Source organism: Lissotriton vulgaris, chromosome 9 (assembly GCF_964263255.1).
Source record: "Lissotriton vulgaris chromosome 9, aLisVul1.2, whole genome shotgun sequence".
Taxonomy (NCBI): domain Eukaryota; kingdom Metazoa; phylum Chordata; class Amphibia; order Caudata; family Salamandridae; genus Lissotriton; species Lissotriton vulgaris.
Window position 1 is genome coordinate 1,185,188,732 of NC_141697.1, and position 25,659 is coordinate 1,185,214,390.

At 44.2% G+C, this 25,659-nt stretch overlaps 1 protein-coding gene across 1 annotated transcript in view; it reads left to right on the forward strand.

The window, feature by feature from the left end:
* Window positions 1-25,659, forward strand: part of IFT122 (intraflagellar transport 122) — a 283,966-nt gene that overhangs the window by 71,179 nt on the left and 187,128 nt on the right. The window contains exons 6-7 of the mRNA XM_086939241.1: window positions 3,427-3,493; window positions 22,076-22,222. Of these exons, the coding sequence (XP_086795367.1) occupies window positions 3,427-3,493; window positions 22,076-22,222 (214 nt within the window). The remainder of the gene's footprint in view (window positions 1-3,426; window positions 3,494-22,075; window positions 22,223-25,659) is intronic.

Sequence of the window (25,659 nt, forward strand, 5' to 3'; positions counted from 1 at the left end):
TTAATCCATTTTCATACGACAATTTAATCACAAGCAAATGTACTGTAATATTCACTTCACTACCGGTTTGTTACCTGAGGAGTTGTCGTACATCTTTCCGTCCCAAACTACTGCCTAAATTATTTTGTGCATTTTCCACATAAAAAAAATAATCAATTTACCATTCGGTGTGCCAGCTGAATTTGTTTCCATTGTCTCACATACCCAACATTGACTTAAGATACTGGTTTATTTTTACAACAATAAAGATGTTCCTCGCATATTGATAAAGTACCCTGAGCAAAGTTGTATTTGCTATCTATCAATCTATTACTGCATTTGCAGCTTTTATCTCTCCTCCTCTGCGAGCTTTCCAATCGTTCCTGCCCCTCCTCCCCCATTTCATTTATTTCCTGTCTCTTCATTGCTTGTTTTTTTTTAGCAGCTATAAAATTTTAGCAGCACATGTTATAGATTCACAGTTTATTCACAAAATATCTTATCTGCCTATCTTAACTAGTCCTAACCATCTTTCTGCTACCAGAAAATTATTGATAGAGCGCGCAGGTCGCCCGACTCTTTGTTTCCCCAAATTGTACGCACTTGGGCCCATAACGTGTTTAGCACTGTACTCTTGTGAATCGGGTGAGCTTACACATCACTATCAGTAATTCTTGTGTTTCCTTTACTATTATTTCCCGTTGTACCTGACTTACCAATCCTTGTCACAGGTACCTATGTTCCCGATGAATCAGGAGCTAGCAGGGGTAGGAGATAAGGCTAACCAGAATACCTTGTACATTTGAATATCGATTTATACAATTGTAATAACCACAGACACCTGAAAGTTTTCAAGACTTTATATAGTAAAAGTTAGATTCCATATGCCATGAGAATAAAGTTTATACAGATTAGAATATCAATAACTAGAATCAGGACTATAATGTAACTATGAATGAGAGTGAGCACCATTGAGTGCGAACAAACTACAGGAAAAGGGTAACAGGGAACATGCTATTCAGTTTACAGGCTTATACTAAGGCAGGTAAAATGGAAAAGAACATACTATTTAGTAGAGGTCCAGAATTTTATCAGTGATTTAAAACAGACCTTATTCTATCTACTATTTAAAGTATAGATTCTAAAGGAGAGTAAGAATAGTTCACCCTGAATAAGTAAACAGTTCAATAATATCCTACAGGTAAGGGGAAAACATGGAACATAACTAATGAAACAATTTGCATGTAAAATCTTTTGCAAAAGACAGGGAAAATAACATAGGCAATGATGCTTTATTTAAAAGGAGGAGAGGAAAAGAGAATAAATAGACAGACACCCACAGTTATATATTTACCTAGGACGGGAATGAGGGCTAACCCTGGCCACGGGTCAGTTTGGGGAAAAAGGCAAGGACTAGGACCCTCAAGGACTTAGGATGCCAGTAGGCGAGCAGGTACAGCTCATGGACCGTCAAGACAGGATACCCCTCAGGATTTTGATCAGGACTGGGCTCATCAAAGGGTACGACCAACACCTGCAGCTTCGGATGCAACGCCTGCGCTACTCCCTCTCTGCATGGAATCTGCCAATAACCCCGATTGGGTTTTCGAATCTCCCAGCAAAGTGCTTCGCCAGCACTTAAAACTATTCCACCCCAGTGAGTTTGTGGAAATTACGGACAGAGTGCTCCGCAGCTCTCTGTATCAATCACCTATAGAGTTCGTAGGGTCGGTGACAGGTCAGCTACTCGGACAAGTCGGACAATTTCTCTAGCTAAACCTAGACTAGTTATACTGTTTTCGGGTCAGTGGACCACCCACAAATGTTGCAAATGACAGGATCCCCAATTTTCGATTGGACAAGAGAGGTGGTTAGGTCATCGTAACCACCTAGAATTTGGTGTTCCCACAATTAATATTTATATTTCAGTACCCACCCCTTACATTCCAGTTCCCATGGCATAAGAGTGCCGAAACAATAGGGCACACAAAACATCATCATAAAATGTAACATTTCAGGTACAAGTCGAAGTCTTCTCCTGGGGCAGAGGTTACTTTCCCAGGAGCATCTCAGCTTCTGCAGCCAGCTGGCTTAGTTCCACTTCTGCGCAATTCGTTTTCTCCCTCATCACGTGGTTAGGGTGACATGGGCTTCAAAGATGGAGTGGCGCACAGCTCTCAGGCCCCCAAAGTGTGTCACATGAAAAGTAAGCGAAAACAATTTAGAGACACAGGAAAAAATTAATACACTGTATACTATGAATAGCTTCACTACACCTCTTACTTTATAATATCTAGAGCGTTAGGAGTTATGCAGAAAAAAACAGCTGAGCCAAAGCGGCGGTAGCAAGCAGAGAGCGTGTAAAAACAAAGCGGCCATGTTTGCAATAATGCGCATGTGCGAAAAATCCCTCCAGAACTAAGAGTGCGTCACATCACATGGGTATGACCGACGCATGCGCAGACTGAAATCCCGCATAGCAGCGACCAGTCAGTGTGCAAGCTTTGTTAGGATTAGAAAACACATAAGCAAGCGTCTCTGGGACACCCGCGTGTAGTGTGAAAGTGCAATATTAATAACAGAACAGGTTGGTTAATAACGTTATCGATTATGCGAGGTTCTTGAATTCAAGCAAGTCGCATTACGTGCGAATCCTTGCTCCATCAGTACCATAATACTTAAGACGTCGTAAGGATTCTACGTTCTGCTATGCTTTTCCGGGTAAATGCAGCAATCCTATTAAAATATCTGAGCTCTGGCATACTCCACTTCATAGGTCAATATAACCTTTTCAATTTAGCCCATTAAAAAAACAATACATTGAAAGGACTCTATATTTTAATGTTTGTTTTAAAAGTCTTTTATTGGCACTAATGGAAAATGAGCATTGACAGAGCCGTTATGTCTGGCCCCGACAAACTAGTGCAATGGTTGTTTTGCAAAAATAAAAAGTAAACAAGCAGCGACGTAAACCTTGCCACCATATGCCTATAAGAAAAAAAATTCATTTAGAAAACACAAATGTGGGCATTTTCCTTGTGGTTTTGTTTTTAAAAACAAAACGAAATGTTAAGCCTTTCAATTGTTCAATGCATTTTATTTTCATTCATTGTGAAGGAGACCAGAATAAATCAACACCTAATCAAGCACTCAAATCGCAGTTAGCTACAGCCTTACATAACACTTAACAGCAACTTTAAACAGGAGACGGAAAATAAAACACCATCTAGCTGGACTCCCAAGCCACTGGTAAAATAAATACCCATGATATAAAGATAATATAAAAAAATAAAAACACTTTGAACCATCTTTTGTCACTGAAGAAAACTATTGTTAGGGTAATGTGAACAATTTGCCAATATTTTTAGTTTTTTAAAGGTGCCTTGTGTAAACGTTTTAAAGAGAATTGACATACGATGTAGTAAGGTAATTCTTTTGCTTTGCCAGGTTTATGGTCTCGAGAGCAAAAATCAGTTGTGAAACAAAAGACTAACAATAAAATCACATGCTGCAGGTAAGATTTTAGTTTGGAAATGAGTGATTGTATTCTGGTCTTTCCGAAAAACAGACCTGTTTATAGACAATTGGTTCATGTGGTGTTTGTATCTATAACTGTTTTGTCAACGGCTGCTCATTACAGTGCATTTTAATACAACTTTGTTGGTCGAACCAAGGATGAAAAATAGATTAATAAAAAAGCTAGGAAATTCCTCTTTAATATTATTTATTTGCACAAGTGCCGAAGCAAACAACTACCCCCTCCTTAGGACGCAGATTTGAAGAGAGGAGAGAAAGATATATTTTGAAAACATATTCTTTTATCTAAAAGATCTTCGGCTCACTATAGTAAAATCATTTGTATTAAAAACAAAGTTTACTAAAGTATAAAATAAGATGGAATATTTCTATTGCAGATTATTTGTGGAATGCACTTCATTGGATTGTCAAACTATGTGATGTTAGAAGCTAAGAAAAAAAACATGCTTGTAGCCTACTAGATTTTAGCTGCAATTAAAGGTATGTAGTTCACGTGTAATACCAGTGTAGAAATAAAGGGCTTTATGATGAGGCACTATACTTGATTGGCATTTCTCTTCAAGCCACAGTCCTAAACCATCAACCATAAGAGAGGAGGAACTAGAGAGATCAGGCCATCTGGGTTTGTGCCCTCCAAAATATGACAAGAAATGTCACTAGCAAACCCTGATCAATCAGTACTGTGCCTGAGGTAGGACTATTTGTCCATGGGTTGGGTACAGTATCTGTGTGTCCTGTGTGCTGGTTGAAGGTAAAGTTAACATCTCACAAAATAATTTGATGATACCTCAAACACCTACTTCATCCTCGTGCTTCCTCATTCACCAAAATGGTTATAATGGTGAATTACCTTTCTTAACGAAACCAGTTTATAGTTCTCCCTTGGATAGGAGAGAAATCAGTAATCCCAATAAGTAAGGTTTAAAAATCTCTGGGGTATCTCTAAAAAGTAGTCTATTCCTTGAGTACCAAGAAGATGATTAAAAAAAGTTGTGTAGGGTGCTGAAGGAGGACTAGTACTACTGCACCACAGTGGTCAATATGTTTCTGCCAAGTGGCCCCAAATTGGGTTTGTGGTATTCATCAGGACCTGAATCTCTGTGGTGTATAGGCTGTATCCATACTTCATACAACTCGATCATAAAGAATTCTTGCTGATGACGGGCAATAATGCTTTCGATAGGGAACTCTAACTCGGGGGACAGAACTCCCCTTTGAGGTATTTCTAGAGACCCCCTTGTAGTCACATATTCGTCAAACAATGATCTCCTCCTTGTACCTATTGAAAAGTACATTCTCCAAATCTATTTAAGCACCAGGACAAAGCAGGTCAATGGATAAGTTGCAATTTTGACTGGGCAATCCTTTTGTCGAGTAAAAGAACACACTCTGTCTCTGACTTTCTTTAATCCCTTTATATTCGTGTATCAAGCAGCAAAATCTTCCAAATCGAAGTGCCCATTGCTGCTGGATACATTTACCTGTAGATTCCACACCTTTTGAATATCCCAGTGCACCATCATTTCACGTAAACCCATCTTTACAGCTCTCTCACGTCGACGAGCATGTCATAATGCCACAACTCCACATGCGACTGCATGTGATGTTATTGGAGCCATAAGAAGCCCTCATCGGTGTGCTGATGTCAGTTCTCTTATTTTCCACGCCTTTGCTGTGTATGTTTTTTACCACTCTCTGTTGTGTAGGAGTTTTATCTTTTATAGGTTGCAGCGTTGATGCAAGGACAATGTTTCCGCCAAGGAAGTCTGGGTTCAAGCCCTTCAGGGAATGTGAGGGCCAAATCTCGATTACTGACCCACACAACGACTGCCTTTGGTGTCTTAAGTTCAGATCACAATGTTGACTCCTGTTCTATATGCCAGAAGATGAATCCGAAGGCGTTGAAGGAAAGGGAGGCAAAGCTCTTTATGGCCAAGGCAAGACGTCACAAAAGAGGGTGCTCTGAGGTCTTGTCCTCTATCGGAGTTGCTGTCTCCCCACTGTTCGAAGTCATCCAAAATATAGCAGAAGCAGTGTCCTAGTTTTTGACGTCACTCTTGGAGGGATGTTTCCTTGACTCCGTGGGTCCATGGAGAAAGAGGTGTGATTTCTCCTACTCCATCTCCAGGGGTGGCTCTAGCTTCGCCTTCGAGTCTGAGAGCGGTGACTCTGCCTGGCAGTCCTGACCCGGAGCCTGTACCGGATCCAGTTCTTCCTCTGCCTGCACCTCGGTCTGTGCCTCCTAGACAGGAGCAGGATTGTCAGGCATTCCCAATATGTCGACTTACCTGAATGTTATGTATAGCATTTTTGCAAGGGCTGTGACTCCATTGGGTGTGCTTGTGGGCCCACTTGCTTGTTCTATGGGAGGTTTCCCGGCACACTACCAGGAGGCGCAGTTCCTGCCATGTATGCCGATAACTCAGTTAAATTGGCCTCTACCAAGGCTGAGAAAGTTGACACCGTCACCAGAAGAAGAGGTGCAATAGGAATCCCTGGCACCGGTTGTGCCCTCTCTGGCATTGACTGGATCCGAGCCGGTGCTGCATGAATCTGTTCCAAATCTTCAAACCTCTGAGCCGGTGCTGTTGCCAATGTCGCCGGTGCCGCTTTCACCGGCGCCAGTTTTGAAATTGAGGTCTGGAAGAGAGGCCCAGAGACTTTTAAAGGAGGGGCACTACTTTTTTGGATGAAATCAGGATCTGGAGGAAGTGTCATTGGATCCTGAGTTTGAAGGCTTGGAGTTGGTACGTGGCCTTAATACTTCTCCAGAGTGGGAGTTGTTGTCCCCAAAGGTTGTTGCTTCTCCAGAGGACATGTCCTATCATTCTGTGATCAGAAAAGCAGCTGGAATGCTGAAATTGCATTTGCCTTCTACGGAACTAAAATCAAATTTGTTGACAGAGGTGCTTCATTCTTCTACGTCGTCAACCGAGTCTTTGTGACCTTTTAATGAAGCCCTTACTGAGTTTACTCTTGATATTTGGCAGAAGCCTGTGTCGCCAGCAGCAGTGTCTAGATCTGTTGCAAAACGGTACAAGTCTGCTTCGGTTGACTCGTTATTCTTGTCCAAACATCCTACACCCGAGAGTTTGGTGGTACAAGCGTCCTGCTCTTTATAGTTGAAACCGGGGTCTTTTCCTATGACTCAGGCTGACAGAGTCTAAAAGGATGGAGCAATCTGCAAAGAAGGTTTTCTCCTGTGGTAGCATGGCTCTCAATTTTACCAATTTCATTCATTCATGTTGTAGTCAGCAAAGGAGGTGGTTCAGAAATTGCAATGTGCTCTTCAGGGACATTTTTCAGAGTTGCTGAATACTCAGCCAGGCTGCTGCCTGCCAGGTAATTCAGTCTGGCCTGGACACGGCGGACTCGGTTGCGAGGGCAATGGGGTCTTCTGTTGCCATAAGGAGACATGCTTGGCTGAGGAGTCTGACTTCTTGCCAGTTGCTCAGGCAACATTGTTTGGGTTTGCCGTTTGATGATTCACAGCTGTTTGGCACTAAAGATGATTCTGCCACAGAGATGTTTAAGGACAGTAAAGCGACAGCAAGATCATTGGGCCCTCAGATTCAGCCTAAAGACTACAGACATTGTTGCTGGTACCAGAGGTTTGGCCGGAACTTAGCCTTTCGTGGAAAAAGCCAGATTCAGCAGCAGCAACAGACTCCAACTCCCTGTATAGGAGTTATAGAGGGCGGTGCAGGGGTAGACCATTTGGAGCTGCCCATCAACCGGCCTCCTCCTCTTCATCTTCTTGCTCCCCAGGCAATGTTGCAGGAAAGCAGCCCTAGCTTTACCATCTTGGAGCATGCTTGCCCAGTGGGAGGATGGTTGGCCTATTTTCCACCTCAATGAAGATCTGCAACAACAGATCTCTGGGTTTTGGATATTGTAGAAAATTGGTCCGCCCTACCCTTTAAAGAGTTTCCTCCACCCTTTCCTCCCCAACAAGATTTTTGTTCTTCTGCTGCTCCCACAGGAGGTACACAAATCTACTTCAAAAGGGCACAGTGGTTCCAGAGCAGGAACGGGTCAGGGGTGGTATTCCCGGTCCTTCCCGATTCCCAAAAAGGATGCTCGTTTGCGTCCCATCCTCAGGATTTTAAACTGCTTCTTCAAACAGGAAAAGTTCAAAATGCTGACCCTTGCACAGGTGCTTCTTGCGCTGAAGAAAGAGGACTAGATGGTTTTGGTCGATTTGCAGGATGTGTGCTTTCATATACACATTCTCAAATTGCACAGGTAGTACCTCAGTTTCACGGTGGGGTCTCGGTTTTTATCAGTTTGCGGTCCTTCCGCTTGGTTTTACTTCCGCACCTCGAATCTTCACTGAGAGGATGGCAGTGATCGCACTGCATCCCAAAAGATGGGGAATGCCAGTATTCCCTTACCTGAATGAGTGACTGATCATAGCCAAGACTCCAGAGTTGGTGTTGCATCATTTGCAGTTGAAATTAAATGAAATGAAAAACGGCATTTGATAAAGCGCACAGCTACTCAAGCTAGAGTGTCCTGGCGCATGGATAGCGGGAGGAACAAGAGAGGACGAGGCTAGTTATTGATTACAAAGCCATGTTTTTAGATTCTTTCTAAAGGAAAGTAGGTGGCTTTTAAGCCTCAAAGTCTCCGGAAGGCTACTCCAAAATCTAGCACTCAGAAAGCCGAAAGATCTACCACCAGTTCGTGCAAGATGTGTTTTGGGCACGATAGCCAGGTTTGTGTTAGACGAATGCCGGGGTCTGGAAGTAGAGTAATCTTTGACTCGTTTAGTTAAGTACCCGGCTCCAACCTTCAGGAAGGCTTTGAAAAAGATAATCAAGTCTTAAAGTCAATCTGCTCTATAATGCGGAGCTAGTGTAAGGATTTGAGAATCGGGGTCATACTGGCTCTAGGTCTTGATCTCACGATGGCTCTGGCCGCAGTGTTTTGCACTACTTGTAAACGCTTGGTCAAGTGTTTGGAAAGACCAAGGTACAGGCAGTTGACATAATCAAGCTTTGATGTTACGAGAGCCTGCACCACAATCCTTCTGCTCTCCAGTGGTAGAAGCGGCAACATTTATTTTTACCAATCGTAGAGTACCGAAGCAAGCACCAGTTAGCTTTTGGATCTGATCTGATTTTTTACTTTCGCTTTCTCAGCGGACGGGGGCGGAAGATCCTTGGGCCACCAGGAAATCCAGTTGGGTGTTTCTAGTTTACCAAAGAAGATAACTTCAGTTTTGTCCGGATTACACTTTAGCTGATTAACCCTCAGCCAGTTAAAAACCTTTGAGAGGCAGAAATTGATCATCGCCCCGTCAAAGTGAGATCCTTTATCACAGGAGAAGATAAGCTGAGTGTCGTCAGCGTAAGAAACAATTTTGGCCCCCTCTACCATGGTTGCCAAGGGAGAAAGATAAATATTGAAGAGGGTAGAGCTGAGAATGGAACCCTGAGGGACACCAACATTAATGGTGGGAACCGGGGAAGAGAACGGTGGAAGCAGATGTCCTGGGATCTGTTTCCCAGATAGGACGACAACCATTTAAGAGCAGTCCCACCCAGGCCAATTTTTTTAAGTCTGTTTAAAAGCCTGTCATGTGGGACCGTATTGAAGGCTGCTGACAGATCAAGTAATATCAGAATGGCCTTTCCTCCCTCATCTAGTTTATCCCTAATGAATTCTTTCACTTTAAACAATGCAGACTCCGTCCTAAAATTTGCCCTAAAGCCAGACCGGGATTCATGAAGAAGCTTCCCATCTTCAATGTGAGTTTGCAAAACTTTGTGTACATGCTTCTCAAGTGCTTTAGACAGGACCGGAAGCAAGGAAATCTGCCTATAATTGGCAGAATTCAATGGGTCAGCGTTCGTCATTTTTATCAAAGGGAGAATCTTTGCGTGCTTCCACAGTTTAGGCATTATGCCTGTGGAAAGAGAAGTATTAAACAGCTGGCGTACAGTCGGATTAATTGTAGAGGCAACTAAAGACAGGATATTAGCTGGACAGGGGTCGGTAGGGGAACCTGACTTAATGCTTTGAAGGAGGAGCAGTTGACAACGCAGTTTTACTATCAACCTTCCCAAATCTCACCTAGAGCGCTCTCAATGCACACTGTTCATAGGGGCAGTACTGGACACTGTGGTGATTCGTGCCTACCCTCCTCCTCCGAGGATTCTGGACATTCTGGCTCCGATGTTTTAGAATGGAGCTATGGTTCCAGTCCCGAAGGTCTTATGCCTACTTGGTCTGATAAACTCCTGCATTCTGTTGTTCACCAAAAGGTGCCATCCATGTACGCCCTACATGAGGGCCCACCAGTGGTTCCACCGCAGGCAGTGGTTTCAACACAACTGAGGTGTCAAAGAGTCGGCCAAGCTCTCCAGAGACGCTGCTGTGGCTATTCAGTGGAGGGGTGTGTCCGGCAATCTGTCTCAAGGTAAGCAGTTTCACCCTCTACCACCGGTGGTCACAGTGATAACGGATGCCTCCACTTTAGGGTAGGGAGCTCATAGGGGGCTCTGGAGATCAAAGTTCTTTGGTCTCCAGAGGAAAGATTGTTGTATATCAATCTCCTAGAACTGTGGGCGATACGTCTGGCTCTCAAGGGCTTTCTCTCTGACCTTTGTGGTCAGTCAGTTTAAGTCTAAGACAGTACTGCATCTATGTGGTACATAAACAAACAGGGAGGAGTGGGGTCGTATTCTCTCTGCAGAGAGGCTCTGCAACTCTGGTTCTCAGCTCAGGACCACCAGATCTGCATCATGGCAAATCAGTTGGCCAGAGTTCTAAACGGGAGTGTGGACAGCCTCAGTCGGCACTTTTCTGCCGATCACGAGTTGTATCTCCATTCGAAAGTGGTAAAACACATTATCTGGGTATGGGGGACCCTTCAGATAGACCAATTTGCCACTCAAGAGTACACTCATTGCTCGTCATTCTGCAGCCTTCAATGTCTGTTGCAGGGAGCTCTGGGGATGCGTTTCAATGGGAATGTGGCTCCCAGCTGTTTTATGCCCCCATACCTTTGATTCCTCGGGTTCTGAGGAAAGTTTGCCAAGACCAGACCCAAGTCATATTAATAGCTACGGATTGGTTGCGAATGGTATGGTATCCAGACCTTCTTCACCTTTCTCTGTGCCCTTTGCTCCATCTCCGTCACAGGGCAGACCTCCTCTTGCAGGTGCAGGTTCTACACCCTCACCTCCAGAGCTTGCACCAACATGTCTGAACAGGGCAACCTGAGATCTTTTTCCCTTCCTCCTCATGTTAATGTTAATTTGGATTTGTAGAGCGCATAATCACCGGCAGGTCTCTAAGCGCTAAAAGAGAGTAGCTATGGCCCACCCCAGTGAGTGACTGTTGGTCCCAGGTCAAAGCGTGCATTATGTCCAGGCCTCTGTAAAGAGGAGGGTCTTCAGTTCTTTTTCTACAGGGGAGAAGGGCTTTTTCTGTACAAAGGTTTCCAAGTAGCGTATTCCACAACTGTAAGATCAAGACTGAGAAGGCTCGACCCCCTTTGGTCATTGTGTTGAACCGTGGACAGGCCAGCCGGCCTGCCTCGGATGACCGAAGGGTACATCCTGGGACGTATTTCACCAGGCGCTCCTTGATGTATCCTGGTGCCTGTCCATGAAGGGACTTGTGGTCAATGCAGAGGCCCTTTAACCTGGCTCACTGTTTGACGGGGAGCCAATGTAGCTGGTGCAACAGAGGTGTGGCCTTTGGCCATCTAGGGAGCTTGAAGATCATCCTGGCTGCATTATTCATCGCTACTTACAGCTTATCTAACAGTTTTTCAGGTAGTCCAATATATAACGCATTGCCATAATCTAGGCGGGACACAATCCGTGCGGTCACCACTGTCCACAGAGTGGAAAATGGGAGGAGGGCTGATCACGCCCTCAACTGTCTCAGCAGGCCCACGCAGGTCCCAACCACGAAAGACACTTGATTAGACAATGTGAGTTTGTCTTATATTTTAATGCCTAGGCTTTTTATGACTGGACGTGGAGTAGGTGTGGTGGCCACAAGAGGCCTGTCCACGGGTTGCTTCCTGTGGTAATGGTTAGGACCTCAGTTTTGTCCGGATTAACTTTAAGTTAAGAGTTAGCTGTCATCCAGTTGACCACGTATCTGATGGTATTGTGGATGGATGCATGGGTTTGTGGGGTATTGTCAATTTGAAGAAATAATTGTGCGTCATTGGCATAGTTGAAGACCTGGCAGTCCATACGGGCCAGGCCTCCACCAAAGGTCTGAGATAGATATTGAACAGGAGCGGAGATAGTGCTGACCCACAGGTTAATATCCCTTTATTGGACATGCAGTCACCCATCTGGATCCTTTGAGTCCGATCTATCAGTAAGGAGGTGATCCATTGATATACCATCCCACTGATGCCCATGTCCCTGATTCATGCCAGGAGTTGGCTGTCGTTGACCGTGTCGAACGCAGCCGAGAGGTCTAATAGGACCGAGGCACACTGCTTCTTGCTGTCGACCGTGAGCCTGAGTTCATCCAGCACCGACAGCATCACCAGCTCTATGCTGTGGTGGGCCCTGAATCCTGCCTGCCCAACTTCGAGTAGCTGATGTTTCCTCATAAATAGGGACCGGATTTTAAGGACATGCTGTTCCACTATTTTAGCCAAGAAAGGAAGTTGGGAAATGGGCCTATAGTTCTTCAGGTTAGCAACGTCTGCCCCTGCCTTTTTCAATAGGGGGATTACTCTGGCTTCCTTGAAGTTACTGGGGACCCTCCAAGTTTCCCGCGATAGATTGATCAGAGTGAGGATCTCTTCCTCAATCACTGGTAGAGCCATCTTAAATATCCTTGGTGGGCATGGGTCGGCTGGTGAGCTTGACTTAATTTGAGCCGTAATGTGGGACAAGAAGTCTTGGTCTAGCCTCGAAAAGAAGGCAAGAGGCTCTCTGAAGTCACATTGTTGTTCATCCATAACCAGGGGGCTCGGGCTGGTGGGGGTGTTATGTATGTCAGTTAGGATGTCCTTTACTTTATCTAGGAAAAAGGCCAGGAACCTGTTGCAGTGTTTCGGGCTAGCGACTGTTTCCTGCCCTTGCTTTTGACAGAGTTCCTTTAGAATTCTAAAGGTTTCTTTTTTTTTGTTATCTGCGTCCATGATCCTGGCCTCATAGTACTCGGCTTTTCTTGCCAAAATGGCTTTTTTGTGTGTGGCTAGCCTGACCCTTTATTTCTTGAGCCCCTCAGGGTCATATGATTTATGCCACTGCCTTTGGTGTTGGCGTAGGGTCCGTTTCTGCCCCCTTAGTTCCTCCGTGAACCAGGGGGCTCCCTTATCCTTATTCCTCACTCTTTTTCTACGAGCCGTTGCCACCCTATTGATGGCTGCTCTCAACTGGTTGGTGATGGATTCACTCTTCTCTTCGAGATCCTACGGTTGTAATGTCATCGGCGAGTTGCCTTGCAGAGCCTCCCCTAGGCTGCCTGCCTCAATTTTGCTCCATCTTCGTGTCATTCTCCATTCTGGAGGGGGTTGCGTGGGGCGCCTATTTTGGGGGATCTGGAACCTGATCAGGTAGTGGTTCGACCAACTACATGGCCTGATATCCGTCAGTTTGGCCATTGGCTGAGTGGACCAAATGTGGTCTAGGGTATGCCCCTTCTCATGGGAGGGGGAATCCACGAGCTGCTGCAGCCCTAGCGTGGCCATGGTTTCCTCTAACTGCCAAGCCTGTGATTCTCTGGGTATCTGGTCCCAGTGGTAGGTGAAGTCCCCCCACCAAGAGGAGTTGTTGGTACTGGGAGCGTAGGTCTGTGACTCTTTCAGTGTAAAGGTCGTTGAACCGGGGGGTCGATCAAGGGGGACGATACACCACCATTATTGCCAGGCATGAGGGCTTGGTGCATACTTTTGCCACTAAAATGTTGGCGCTCTCTAGGTTCGCTCTGGCAAGTTTTTCTATTGCTAGCTGTTTGTTATAGAGCAGTGTTAACCCCCTCCCCCGCTTTCCCATCCTGCCTATTATGCCATAGGGCATCGTACTCTAAGGGTAGTGTGGCTACAATGTCTGGACCTGAGCCTTCATCAAGCCAGGTTTCTGTGACTACTAGGATGTCAGGGGCCTCCTCCTGAAGGATGTGGTGGATGTGATACTATCTGCCAAAAGACTCTCTACCAAATTGGTTTATGCTGGCAGATGGGCAAAGTTTGTAAAATGGTGTGAAGAAACTTCCTTTGACTCTTTAAAAGCCCATTTATCTGTCATGTTATGCTTTGCACTGTCTCCAGACCAGCAAGGTTGTGCGGTTGTAAAGGTTTAGGGATATTTGTCTGCCTTTCTGCATTCCTCTACCTACTGGACCAACCTTCCCTTTTTAAGTCCCCTATATTGTTAATATTTATTAAGGAACTTACTAACAAGTTCCCTCCCACTCTGTTTATTATGCCTCAAGGAGATCTTAATTTGGTGCCAACCTTCCTTATGAGTACTCTGTTTGAACCCTTACATAGTTGTCCTTTATGGTTGCTTACTTTCAAAACTATTTTTCTGGTCTCCATAACATTGGCGAAACTCGTTAATGAATTGCAGGCGTTAACTGTGAAACATACTTTCACGACTTTCTATGCAGATAAGTTGGTACCAGGGCTCGTTTCCCGCCAGAGGTGGTTACTCCATTTCACATGAGCCTATCACCCTTCTTGCTTTCTATCCTCCTACACATCCATCTAAACATGAGGAGAGACTCCATCGTGTGAGCTTTTATGTGGACGGAATTTGTGATCTCTGACTGGATGATCAGCCGTTTGTGGCTATGTGGGCAAGATGAAAGGTAAAGTAGTGCATAAGAGAACATTTAGTCCAGATGGATTATCCTGTGCATCAAGATCTGCTACGCCATGGCTAACAAAGAACCACCTGACGGTATTGGAGATCATTCGACTAGAGCTAACTAAATCTTCTACTTCCGCTTTGGCTAGAGGTGTCTCTGTGCTTGATATTTGTAAAGCTGCAATTTTGGCCTCCATCCACACTTTTGCGAAGCGCTATTGTTTAGACGCTGAAGTGAAGAGGGACGGTTACTTTGTCCGCTCAGTATTGCAGTATTTTTTGGTAGAGGCAGACAGGCACCCACGTCCGAGTGCAGGGCTGCTTGGGGATTCTATTCAAAAAGTGAGGAATCCACAGGTAGATGCATCCATCAGGAGAACAAGTTACTTACCTTCGGTGATGCTTTTTCTGGTGGATACAGTGTCTGTGGATTAATCACTGACCCAACCTCCTCCGCATTGCTTGTGTGTGTGTATATATATATATATATATATATATATATATATATATATATATATATATATATATATATATTTCACCTCACTTTAGCGAACAAAGCACTTTTGGGCCACTCACAGCGGCGGGCCGGGACAGGGGTTCGCAATTCCCCAATGTCCAACAGTTCTCGCTCCACTCTGTTAAATAAATGAAGTCCATGCCAGCAATCCTTTTTTAAACGTGCATTTATTGCAGCTCCCTCGACACGTTTCGGGAAACAAGTTCCATTGTGTACGAGTGCATTTTTTCAATAAAGTTTATATAAACATCATGTGACACTGACTGTGTAAAACATAGACAACAGACTACCGAAGCGTGTTTAAAGCTTTTCGGAGCTATGAAGGCAGACTCACGTTATGCACTCTATTGGTTATCAAAATGTTACATCACATTATGGGACCATTCCAAATATTAATATTTCGGTGCATCAACACGTGTTATATAAATAAAATCATTGAATAAACATAATCAATGGTGCAACACGGTAAACTATCGGAACAGTCTTGCATTTTCATTTTGACCGTGCTGCATGGGTACATCGTGTTGACAAAGTGACCAACTAAAGGATGTTTACTGTCTCCTATTTGTCAAATCAATCGGCAGTTACATTGAAAAATATCATACGTGCCCGTCATACCGCCCAAGTGGGCTTTATACCATAATTAGGTGAATGTGTGTTTCTTTAAAGTTTACATATGTTTTATATATATTTATGCCAAGGTGTATTAAAGAATGAGTGGGTGTATAAGTGTCTGAATGGATGATTAAGTAGGTGCGTGACTGATTGTATAAGTGACTGATTAAGCGTATCTTACTGAATGCATGGGTTAGTGAGTAAACTGTGTAAATATCTGTATCAGTCTGTCAGTTGGTGTATAAGCGGCTGCATGGGTTGGTGAGTAGCTGCATGACTGTCTATATAGGTTATTGATTGGTTGTCTGAATATCTGTATGGGTGCCTGAGAGTTTGTCTGGGTGGAGGGGGGGGGGGTGACTCTGTGCATAGATATGTGAGTGACTGATTCACTGGGTGTATGGATTCAAGGGTGTATGTGTGATAGACTGTATGGCTGGGTGAGTGTGTGTATGGGTGTGTTGATGAGTGAATGGATGTCTCAGTGGTACATGTGTGAGTAATTACATATGTGAAAGGCAGTATGTGTGAGTGTTGGAGTATATAAATGACTGTAAGTGAGAGTGAGTGATTGTGAGAGTGGTTGTATGGATGTGTGTGCTTGTATAAGTGATTGTATAAGAGCGTATGTGTTGGTATCTGTAGGAGTAAGTGAGGTGGTGTGTGTATAACTATAGGTGAGTAAATGGGAGTGTGATTAATTATTTGCATGACTGACTAGGTGTGTGAGTAACTCTATGGATGAGTGGCCGTGTGTTAGTGTCTATATAGGTTTATGAGTGCATATGATAGTCCTGTACTGATGAGTGATGGAGAGTATGAGTGACTGTATGGGTGAGTCAGTGGATGGGTATGTAGAACTAAGAATCAGTGAGTGGGTATATAGTTATTGGTGTTGGAGTGTCTATGGTTTTGAGAATGGCAGTCTGTAATTTAGAGTGGGTGTATCAATGGTTATATTAGGGTGCGAGAAGAGGCCTCAAATTATCACGTGGATGATGTAATCAGTGATGTCATTTGAGATGTCATCAGTGATGTCACTGACCGTGTCATCAGTGATATAATATGTGACGTCATCAGCGGTGCATTGCGGGGCGCCAGTTATAGTTAGCTCTACGAACTATAACGGCCGAATTTCTCTTGTTTTGTATGAGTGAAATGTCCAACTAACTATAACGTCCCTGAAACCTATGATTTTTTTTCAGTGAATTTCAAAGGTTTTTTAAATGCTAATTTCTAACTATAACGTCCCTGAAACCTATGTTTTTTTTGTGTGAAATTCAAAGCTTTTTTAAATTTTATTTTCTAAGTATAATGTTCATTAAATCTGTTTTTTTCAGTAATTTTGAACTTTTGTATTGATATTTTGTAACTTTAAAAACCTAAAAATAGTTTTTGTAATTTTTTGTTTTGTTGTTAAAAGTATATAATGTCTTCTTTTTTATTAAATAGTCAAATATATATTTTTTGAGGAAAAAAGTGGTCGCGCACCCATCGTGTACCTATCTTGGTGGGTGCGTGGATTCAAACCGCCATATTGGTGAAGTCGTGAAGGACGCGCGTTTCAGCCAGCCCACTCTGCTTACGTTTACAGTGAAGGAACGACAACGCTACATGTCCCACGTCTTCCCTGTAGTGATCTGCTGATCACAGTTCTAGTTGTCAGCATGCCACAGCCACTCTCTCACGGCTGGTGTACACCCACACCACACCCATGCAGCACAGGCGTCACAGGACATGTCACCCTGCCCATAAAAATGGCCAGGCACATGTGCTGGAGGCCATTTCCATTCTCTCCCATGACTTGAAGTACACAGTTTTTGTGGCAGCTGAGGCACTTTGCCCAACACGACCCACCCGCCACAACGCGAAGACTTAAGTTCCACTGAGTTAGTGCCACGAGAGCTGAGCGGGTGTGCAGCTTGCGATGATGCCTAGGGCCCGATGCACCATCCTGGCAATCAAGACCCGATTTGAATTGTGAACTCGGCTGGACCACGTGTGCGCCACACAAAGATAACTCCTCTGCGCGGTGCATTGATATGCTCTCGGCCATTGCGATATCAAGACCCAGAATCAAATGTGCAACCTTCTGGCTGCCTAGGACGCGGGCCCCGGCCTTGAAAGTCACTTCAGCACGTCGTGAGCCCTCTTGGACACAAGCCGGTGGCGGAAGATGAGCAGAGAGGCTTGTTTGTGCAGATGGTGTACAGCAGCCTGGGTGCGCAGAGGCGAGTAGACACCTCTGGACGGCGGGAGTGGATGGGGTGCAGCAGCCTGGGTGCGCAGGGGCGGCACAGCGTAGAAGGCGTGTGCAGTTGTATGCACTCTGCCATTACTGACTCTATACTATGTTTCAGATGAGTGAGCTTTAGGGCTGCAATATGTCCTGTGAACGTGGTTGGAGACACACCGGTGGCAGAAAGGTGAGCTGTGAGGGTTTTGTCCGCTGTGTCAGCACTCACTCTCCCTCTCCATCTCTTTCTTTCTCTCTCTCTCACTCTTTCTCTTGTCCTCTCTCTCACACTCTTTCTCTCTTCTCCCCTCTCTCTCTCTCTTTCTCTCTTTCTCTCACTCTTTCTCTCACTCCTTTGATGGGCGCATGACACACCATCTTATCTTGCTTTTTGTCTTGCAGTCTGTGATTCACAGATTGTCGTGGGATGCCACGTCATGGCTGTACCTAGTTTTATTTTGTTGTTTTGTGTAAATAAAATGTTTTATATGTAAATCCATAGATGACTCTGATTCTCATTTGTCCAACCTCACCTGCATCTTCATTGTTATAATTGTGTAACATCAGCCGATTTGTTACGTTCCAGATTTCGGAACGTTGCTGTCACATTTGTTGGTCAGAGGGGGTCAGGGGGAATGGCGGACAAGCGGGTGGTGGCGGGGGGTGTCGGGGCACTCTTGGGTGTCCGAGCTGCATGATCGTTTGCTCCATGGCATCTGTTGTTCAGGTGTGTCTGAGGGCTGGGCTCCCTTTCATGTTGTAGTCCGACTTTACACCAGGTCAGAGCAGGTGTAAACTTCCTGGTACTAACGCACCTTATTGCCTGTTTAGTGTTCACTTCGCCGATCTTTCTGTTCGTTGAGAATGTTGCGAAGTGGTGTGTTCGCTACTTTTTGCACAGGAACTCCTACTCTGCATCTCATTAGTGATATTTGCCGGGGTCATCTGTGACGATGGTTTTTGAGGCTGCTATCGCTGGTAAACTGGTGATATGGGCTGTTTGCACCAGCTTGTTAATTGTGCGTTAAATTTATCACCGTTTTGGCTGCGATAAAGTGCCGTTAACTCAGCGGGGTGCCCTTGAGAATATGACCCTCAGTGTTTTAAACACCTGAGAAGTACTCCAGTGCCACACTGAGAGCAGCAGACCCTTCGTATTCACCCTAGGCGCTGCGCACCGTTCGTGTTCACCCTAGGGCGCCACGGTGAAATCAGCACTAGGGTCGCGACTGCCAACTTTTTGGGGAAAAAGAACAGTTCACTCTCATTCATTTACATTCGCCTCTGGGACCTCCTCTCCCGAGGCATGCCCACATCTACATATTTATTTATTTATTTATTTTAAAGGGGAGGGGGGCATGTGGCCCCCCTCCCAGACCACTTCTGGCCTCGGGGTCCCATCTCCCCGGGCCCAGCCTCTGTCGGGGACCTTGGGGAATGCCCCCACGGTCCCGCCGGCTCCCCGCCTCCTGCGGGAGCCGGCATTGCTTTTGGGCAACGGGAGCTGCTATCATGCAGCTTCCCTTCCCCAAAAACTATTTTCCTTGCCCAAAAACAATTCTCCTTTCCTTTATTGAAGCGAGAGGAGCTTTTCCTCCTCTCGCTTCAACAAAGCAAACCAGGGTTTGCTACCACAAGGTGGAAGCCATTCTCCCGCCCTGTCATAGCAAACAGCAATGTACTGGGGGTGGACACCCCAGGACATTGCAGAAGCAATCAATCGCTCCAGAAGGTTGCCGCGCTGTCCCCTCCCTCTATTTTCAAATCCCCGAAGTGTTGGTGGTTCCCGGGGCTGTGGGAGGGCCGCGTGCCCTCCCGCACCTAATTTACATAGCCCGAGGATGTGGCAGTATAATTATATGATTGCCCCCGGGAACTGGCCCACCTGGGGGCTCATTTAAATGAAGTGGGGGAGCCCCACTTATTTTTTTTATTTTTTCGTCCGGATTCATGCACCCAGCGCGCATTCGGACATTTTAATAAAAATAAAATTGGCGGGCCCTTGTGGGACCCCCTGAGCAGGCCTAGGGGATCAGGGTGTTTCTACCCTTCCTCCTTTTCTTCACTTTTAACTTTGTTTTACTGTTTTCTTGTGACTCGGTTCTACCGAGTCACACGATGGCTGCCAACACTTCCTGGTTTGGAGTGTTTGTAGCCTATCACAGTTAAGATCGTGGTCGGGAGGGTTCGCGAACCCATCGCGTCCCTAGATATCGAAACTTTTATTTTTTTAATTTCTCAGCAACTACTGAACAGATTTACACCATTTATAAAAAAGGTCGCTCTCTGAACCAAGCACTACCTTTTTGCCAAATTTGGTGTAATTCCGTTCAGCAGTTTGGGCTGTATCCTTGGCTAAAGTTTCCTATGCAAAATTGATTTTCCAACTATTATTCTTTTTAATTTCTCAGGAACTACTGAACGGATTTACACCATTTAACAAAAAGGACTCTTTCTGAACCAAGGGCTACCTTTCTGCCAAATTTGTTGTAATGTCGTTCAGCAGTTCGGGCTGTAGCCGTATAAAGTTTCCTATAGAAAATAACATGGGGAAAAGACGTTTTAGGGCCCCCCTTTTTTCTCGGCCCCCACTTGGCGAATCACCCCGAAACTTTCAAGACAGGAGCTGACCTGAGCTGATCACAAGTTTGGAAAATTTCACGAAGATTTGTCAAACGGCGCTAAAGTTATTGGAAAAACACAAACGTGTGTGTGTGTTTGTGTCTACATATATGGTATGTTTGTGTCTACATATACGGTATGTATATATTTAAGACTTTTATTTGAGACCCATGGGTACTGTTGGTTTCACTCGTTTGCCTCGAAGGCTCGAACAAAATAGGTGGAAACTGACATTAGCACGCTGATGAGGGATTCATATGGCTCCAGTGTCTTCATTCTGAGTTGTGCGTGGAGCTGTGGTATTATGATGTCCTTGTTAACATGGGTGGGAGCTGTAAAGAAATGTTTCTGTGGAATGCTGACTTTGGGATATTCATAAGGTGAAGAATCCACAAGTAGACACTGTATCCACCAGAAAAAGTGTTACTAAAGGTAAGTAACTTGTTCTTTTGTGCCATAAAATATTTTGTTAGTACTCCTGCATCTTCAGTTGCCAGGATCTCGAGGAGTTTGCATTGTACAAAGATGCCTACTCCTGTCAATGCCCGAAAATAGGTGAGGCATTGTTTGAAGTAGGCAGGGATTGGCAAAAAAGTAGAACAAAAACAGGCTCCACATATCACAACGGGAGAGATGTAGGTACACTGCCACACACACTCCAGGGTAATCGCAACAATCACAAAATAAATGCGATGGTGAACACCGTAATGCTACACTGGGTAACCAGGCCAATACTAGAGATAGCCTTCACATCAAACCCAAATGTGAAATTCCCTACTGCAGTGTACCAATTAGATTGAATGAGGAAGCTCACCCACTATTTATGGTATGCGCTTCATCCTAGAAAACCTCACACTACCCTGGTAAGATGATACTACCAGGAGGTACTCCTACTAAATAAAAGGGAGGTCTTAATAAATGTAAATAAACAGGAATGGATCCATAATAACTAAAAATACCTTAAGGTAAACCCAGGATAATACCTTTAATTTTGGGTACCTTAGGTACGGTTAAAAATATAAAAAGGGTTGGGGGCAGTGAAAAGGTATAATGACCTACCATCTGTGCTAGGTCAACTATTTCTGCCTACGTGCATGCAGATATGGGTCAGGGGCTTTTGGCATGGCTAAGGGGGTCTCTATCTGAACTCCTAACCCTAACTCAAGCAAGGGAATTCCTACCTTAACAACCAAAATAATTGTGGTTCCCTAACTTGGGAAACAAAAGCCTCATGATCTAGTCACAGATGGCACCCTCTGTAGTCAGACATTCGTCAAGAAGTATATAAGTAAAATACCTACTTGGTCTCCAGAGAACCAGCTGCTCGCGTCAAAGACCGGCCACCGGGTCTAATGCCCATTTTTTCTCCTCAAGGTGTATCCCAATTTTCAATTTCGTAATGGAAATGATAAGTTACTTAAGTAAACCAAGCTTTTAGGCATGTATGGCAAAGGACACTGGTGCATGATGTCACACTGAGTCAAGTCTTGTATAGAAGATTGGAGTTTATTTCTCTGGGTTATACAGGTGATTCTTTTGTGACCAGCTTACAACCCTTCCATGGTCACTCCAGCTGATCTACCCATGGATGGAAATCACATTGGAGAAAGTTCAAAGGGACAGCATAAACATTCCAAATCTCCTGCTAACCACAGAAATTGAAATTGTTAAATGAATGGCTCCTCTGGAAGGAAATTATTCATTTCTAGTGAAACATGCAATCTTTTATGCTATTTTGTAATCAGAAGTCACAATGTTTTTTCTTATCAGCTGGACAAATGATGGACAGTATCTGGCGATGGGCATGTTCAATGGCGTTGTAAGCATCAGGAACAAAAATGGAGATGAAAAGGTGAGAATTGAACGACCCGGTGGAAACTTATCTCCGATCTGGTCCATAAGCTGGAACCCGTCTAAGTAAGTATTATTAGTGTTCAGAATACCATAAATTAAGTTTACAAATACTTAGTACCCTACATTACCCTGTAGGAATTTTAATTAGAACGGACAGTGGGAATGATAGAGTGTAATAATTAGTACATAATAAATTGGAAAAAGCGAATACTAACCTCATCCTTGTCTACGTTGTACTTCTATTGCAGTTCATTTTGTGAAGGGGAAAACACACATTCATAAACCTAGATTTTAAAAGCCATATATCTGATACACAACTAATTATAACTTGCAATTCGTATGCTGACATGTATCATGTTTATAAGTGCCATGCTGAAAAATAAGGGTAATGATAAGCAATCATGAACACAATTGATAAGACACTGATTGGATAAAGGTTACTTGACATATGAGAGCTTTATTATTGATCAATATTAACAGTACATTCTGAGCTGTTTGGAAAACAAAATTATGATATGGATTAAAGTGGCATACACATAGTCTTGAGACTAGTAAGTGCTATTTGAAGATCAGTACCTTTGAACCTCACATCGGCAAATATTAGTTTAGCTGTATTAACGCATTCATTTGATATACAATTACTCATATTTTTCTTTTCAGATTTTGCAAAGTCAAAAGTAATTGCGAAGGACTATTTTTGGGTGTGGTTGTATAGAAATGCAAAACACAAAACTAAATCAAACAAAATAAGATTTATTTAGACCCATAACCATACATTTAATGTAGAAAGAAATATACAAGCACATATACAAGCACATTTCAGTTATTCTTTACTTCTCTCCTCACTTCAACTTACTCAGTACCTGCATTCCCTTAATCATAAAATTTGCTTTGAAAGCAAAACATTTGACAAAATTCGATAATTTGGATCATGATTTCCCCTTTATTAAAATACGTTTTGGGCCACCTTTGTTATAAGATGGAGAATCGAATGCTCAAATCATTTCAATAGCACCTTTAAAATACCATCTACAGCACCTTTGCCAGCATCAATAACAACAAAAACCTGGGCACATCCTTTGAAAAGCTGCCATCCTACCACACTTCAAAATGTCCTGACTTTAAGACTCTGTAAGACTCGACCAACTTGTAACAATTACAGACCTCTGCCATTCTGTTGTAAATCCACTGTTGTGTATAGTCATTCCCTGAATGTTTTACAGAGAGGTTAAAAAACAGCCAGCCATGGTTCATGGGAGCTCCATTTCAAAGAAGAAAGGAATTAGACAACACCAGGATTGCCTGGCAAGATTTATACAACTTACACTCCTGCTTGCTAGGAGCCGAAGTATAACACATTGACCTGGAATCTTCTATGGTGGAAAATTGGATAAAATATGTAAAAGAATGGGCACTTGCTAGAAAGGTTATGCTGGGATTAAGCAGATTGAATGAAAAACTACCAGAAGATCTAGAGACCTGGCAAGAATAAAAATTGGATGAACCAGTAAAACCATTAAAAATAGGATAGCAGCATGTTCAGACACAGTTAACCTGAGATATCATTTAGCACCCTCATTTGAAATCCTCTTTAGCTGCTTAGATCTTATCTGCCATGCTCTTCCCAAATATTTCGCGACCCCACACACCAAAGCCAATGATGAAACATCTGTTGTAAGAATGCGCAGGGCATTAAGGTGCTGTCTGAAGCCCAGCTCCCTACAAATTTGCCTAAGCCACCGTCTTGTTACACCCCTATAGGCTCTACAAGCAAATATAAAATGTGCTAAAGACTCTTTGGGGCATGGGCAACATGGACATGAGGTATGATCAGGCAGGGAAGGTCTCCACTTTCCAGTAAAAGAATTTAATGGTAGGCTTCCATATCTGAATTTTAAGAAAAGTGTTCTGTCGCCAGGTGATTGAATGAAATCAAGAAATGGTTCGAACTTTCTGGCAGACTTATTGTTCAGAAATTGATCGGTCAGAGGTCCCCACCTATGTCCCTCTAGTTCCTCCTTCAGAACCCAGTCCAAATACAACTTCTTAACAACATTTTTTGGTGGGGAGGACTGAGTCAGCCAAAGCTCGCCCAATCCCAATCACGTGACTAACTCCTTCCGCTTGCTCAGCCATCAAATCTTGGCACAGCCGCCCAAGCCGATGAGTTCATCAAATGCTGCAGCGCAATTGACTAGATCAGTTGATCTTCGCAAGCGCACCCAGAATAACAAAGGGCGCAAGCGCACCCAGAATAACAAAGGGCGCAGGCGGACTATATCCTTGATTGAGCGTCTGCGCAAATCAAGGAAAAGTGGTTTTAGAGGGGTTGAGGCTGGGAGCGAGACCAAATCTCGAAAAAACTTGTTCTCTGCCCTAACCAGTTCCGGGATGTTCTCGAACCCCCAAAGTTTGGAGCCATAAACTGCTGAAGCCAACGCCTTCCCTTCATAAACTGCCAGGGTATAGGTCTATAGGTCTGCTGGTCGAGCCTCGATGGTCTCGTGCAATAGCTCCTGCCACTCTCTTGAAGTTCAGGAGCATTTTCGAGACATGGGAGTTCCAGGTCATTTCATTATTAATTCTTATGCCCAAATAGTCGAAAGCCTCGACAACCTCCAGAGGCGCCCCATTAAGTGAGATGTTTAACCTTTACTTTTTTGGATGAGGACAGTGCCATCAGCTTTGTTTTGGAGGTGTTGATGATTAAGCCACGCTCTGCACAAAACAAGCTGAATTTATCCAGGAGTTTCTGGAGGCCCATTGGTGTCTTTGAGATCAGGAGGGTATCATCTGCGAAGAGAAGGGTGGGTGTATTCTCTCCTGCCAGGACTGGGGCGTCGGCCTGGTCCTCCCTCAAATGGTCCTCCACCCCATTCACAAAGAGGGAGAACAGGGTCGGCGCCATCACACAGCCCTGGCGCACCTCTCTATTCACAGTCACCCTCTCTGTCAGGTCTCCCTGGCTCCCCCATCTAATCCTAGCATAATTGCCCTTGTGAAGTTTCTTTATTAATTCTAGGAGATAGATTCGGAAAACCCATGTCATGCAGCACTTGCCATAGTTTGTTACGGGGCACCGGGTCAAATGCGGTTTTCAGGTCGATAAAGGCCAGGTAAAGGGAACCCCTTCCGATGGACACAGATTTCCAGAAAACCGCAAAGAATCTGAAAACCTGGTCCAGTCTATAGACTTCTGACTGTTCTGAGAATCATGTAACACTATAGATAAGTAGCTGTCATTCTTGGGAGCATGGACCACTAGGTACTATCTTGCACAGTATCATGAAACATTGAAGGGTGGTCACTCCTTCTGAGATCCATGGAATTCTAGCGATTGGGGAGTCTCTTCTTGAGATAACTATAATAAAGAGGGGCTACAGTATTCAGAGTCATGAACAGTGGGTGGTGACTTATCATTAGAATCCCTGAATTTTGGAACTGGTGATTCTATTTCCCTGAATAGTGTACCACATGAGTGTGGCAATGTCCTTCTTGGG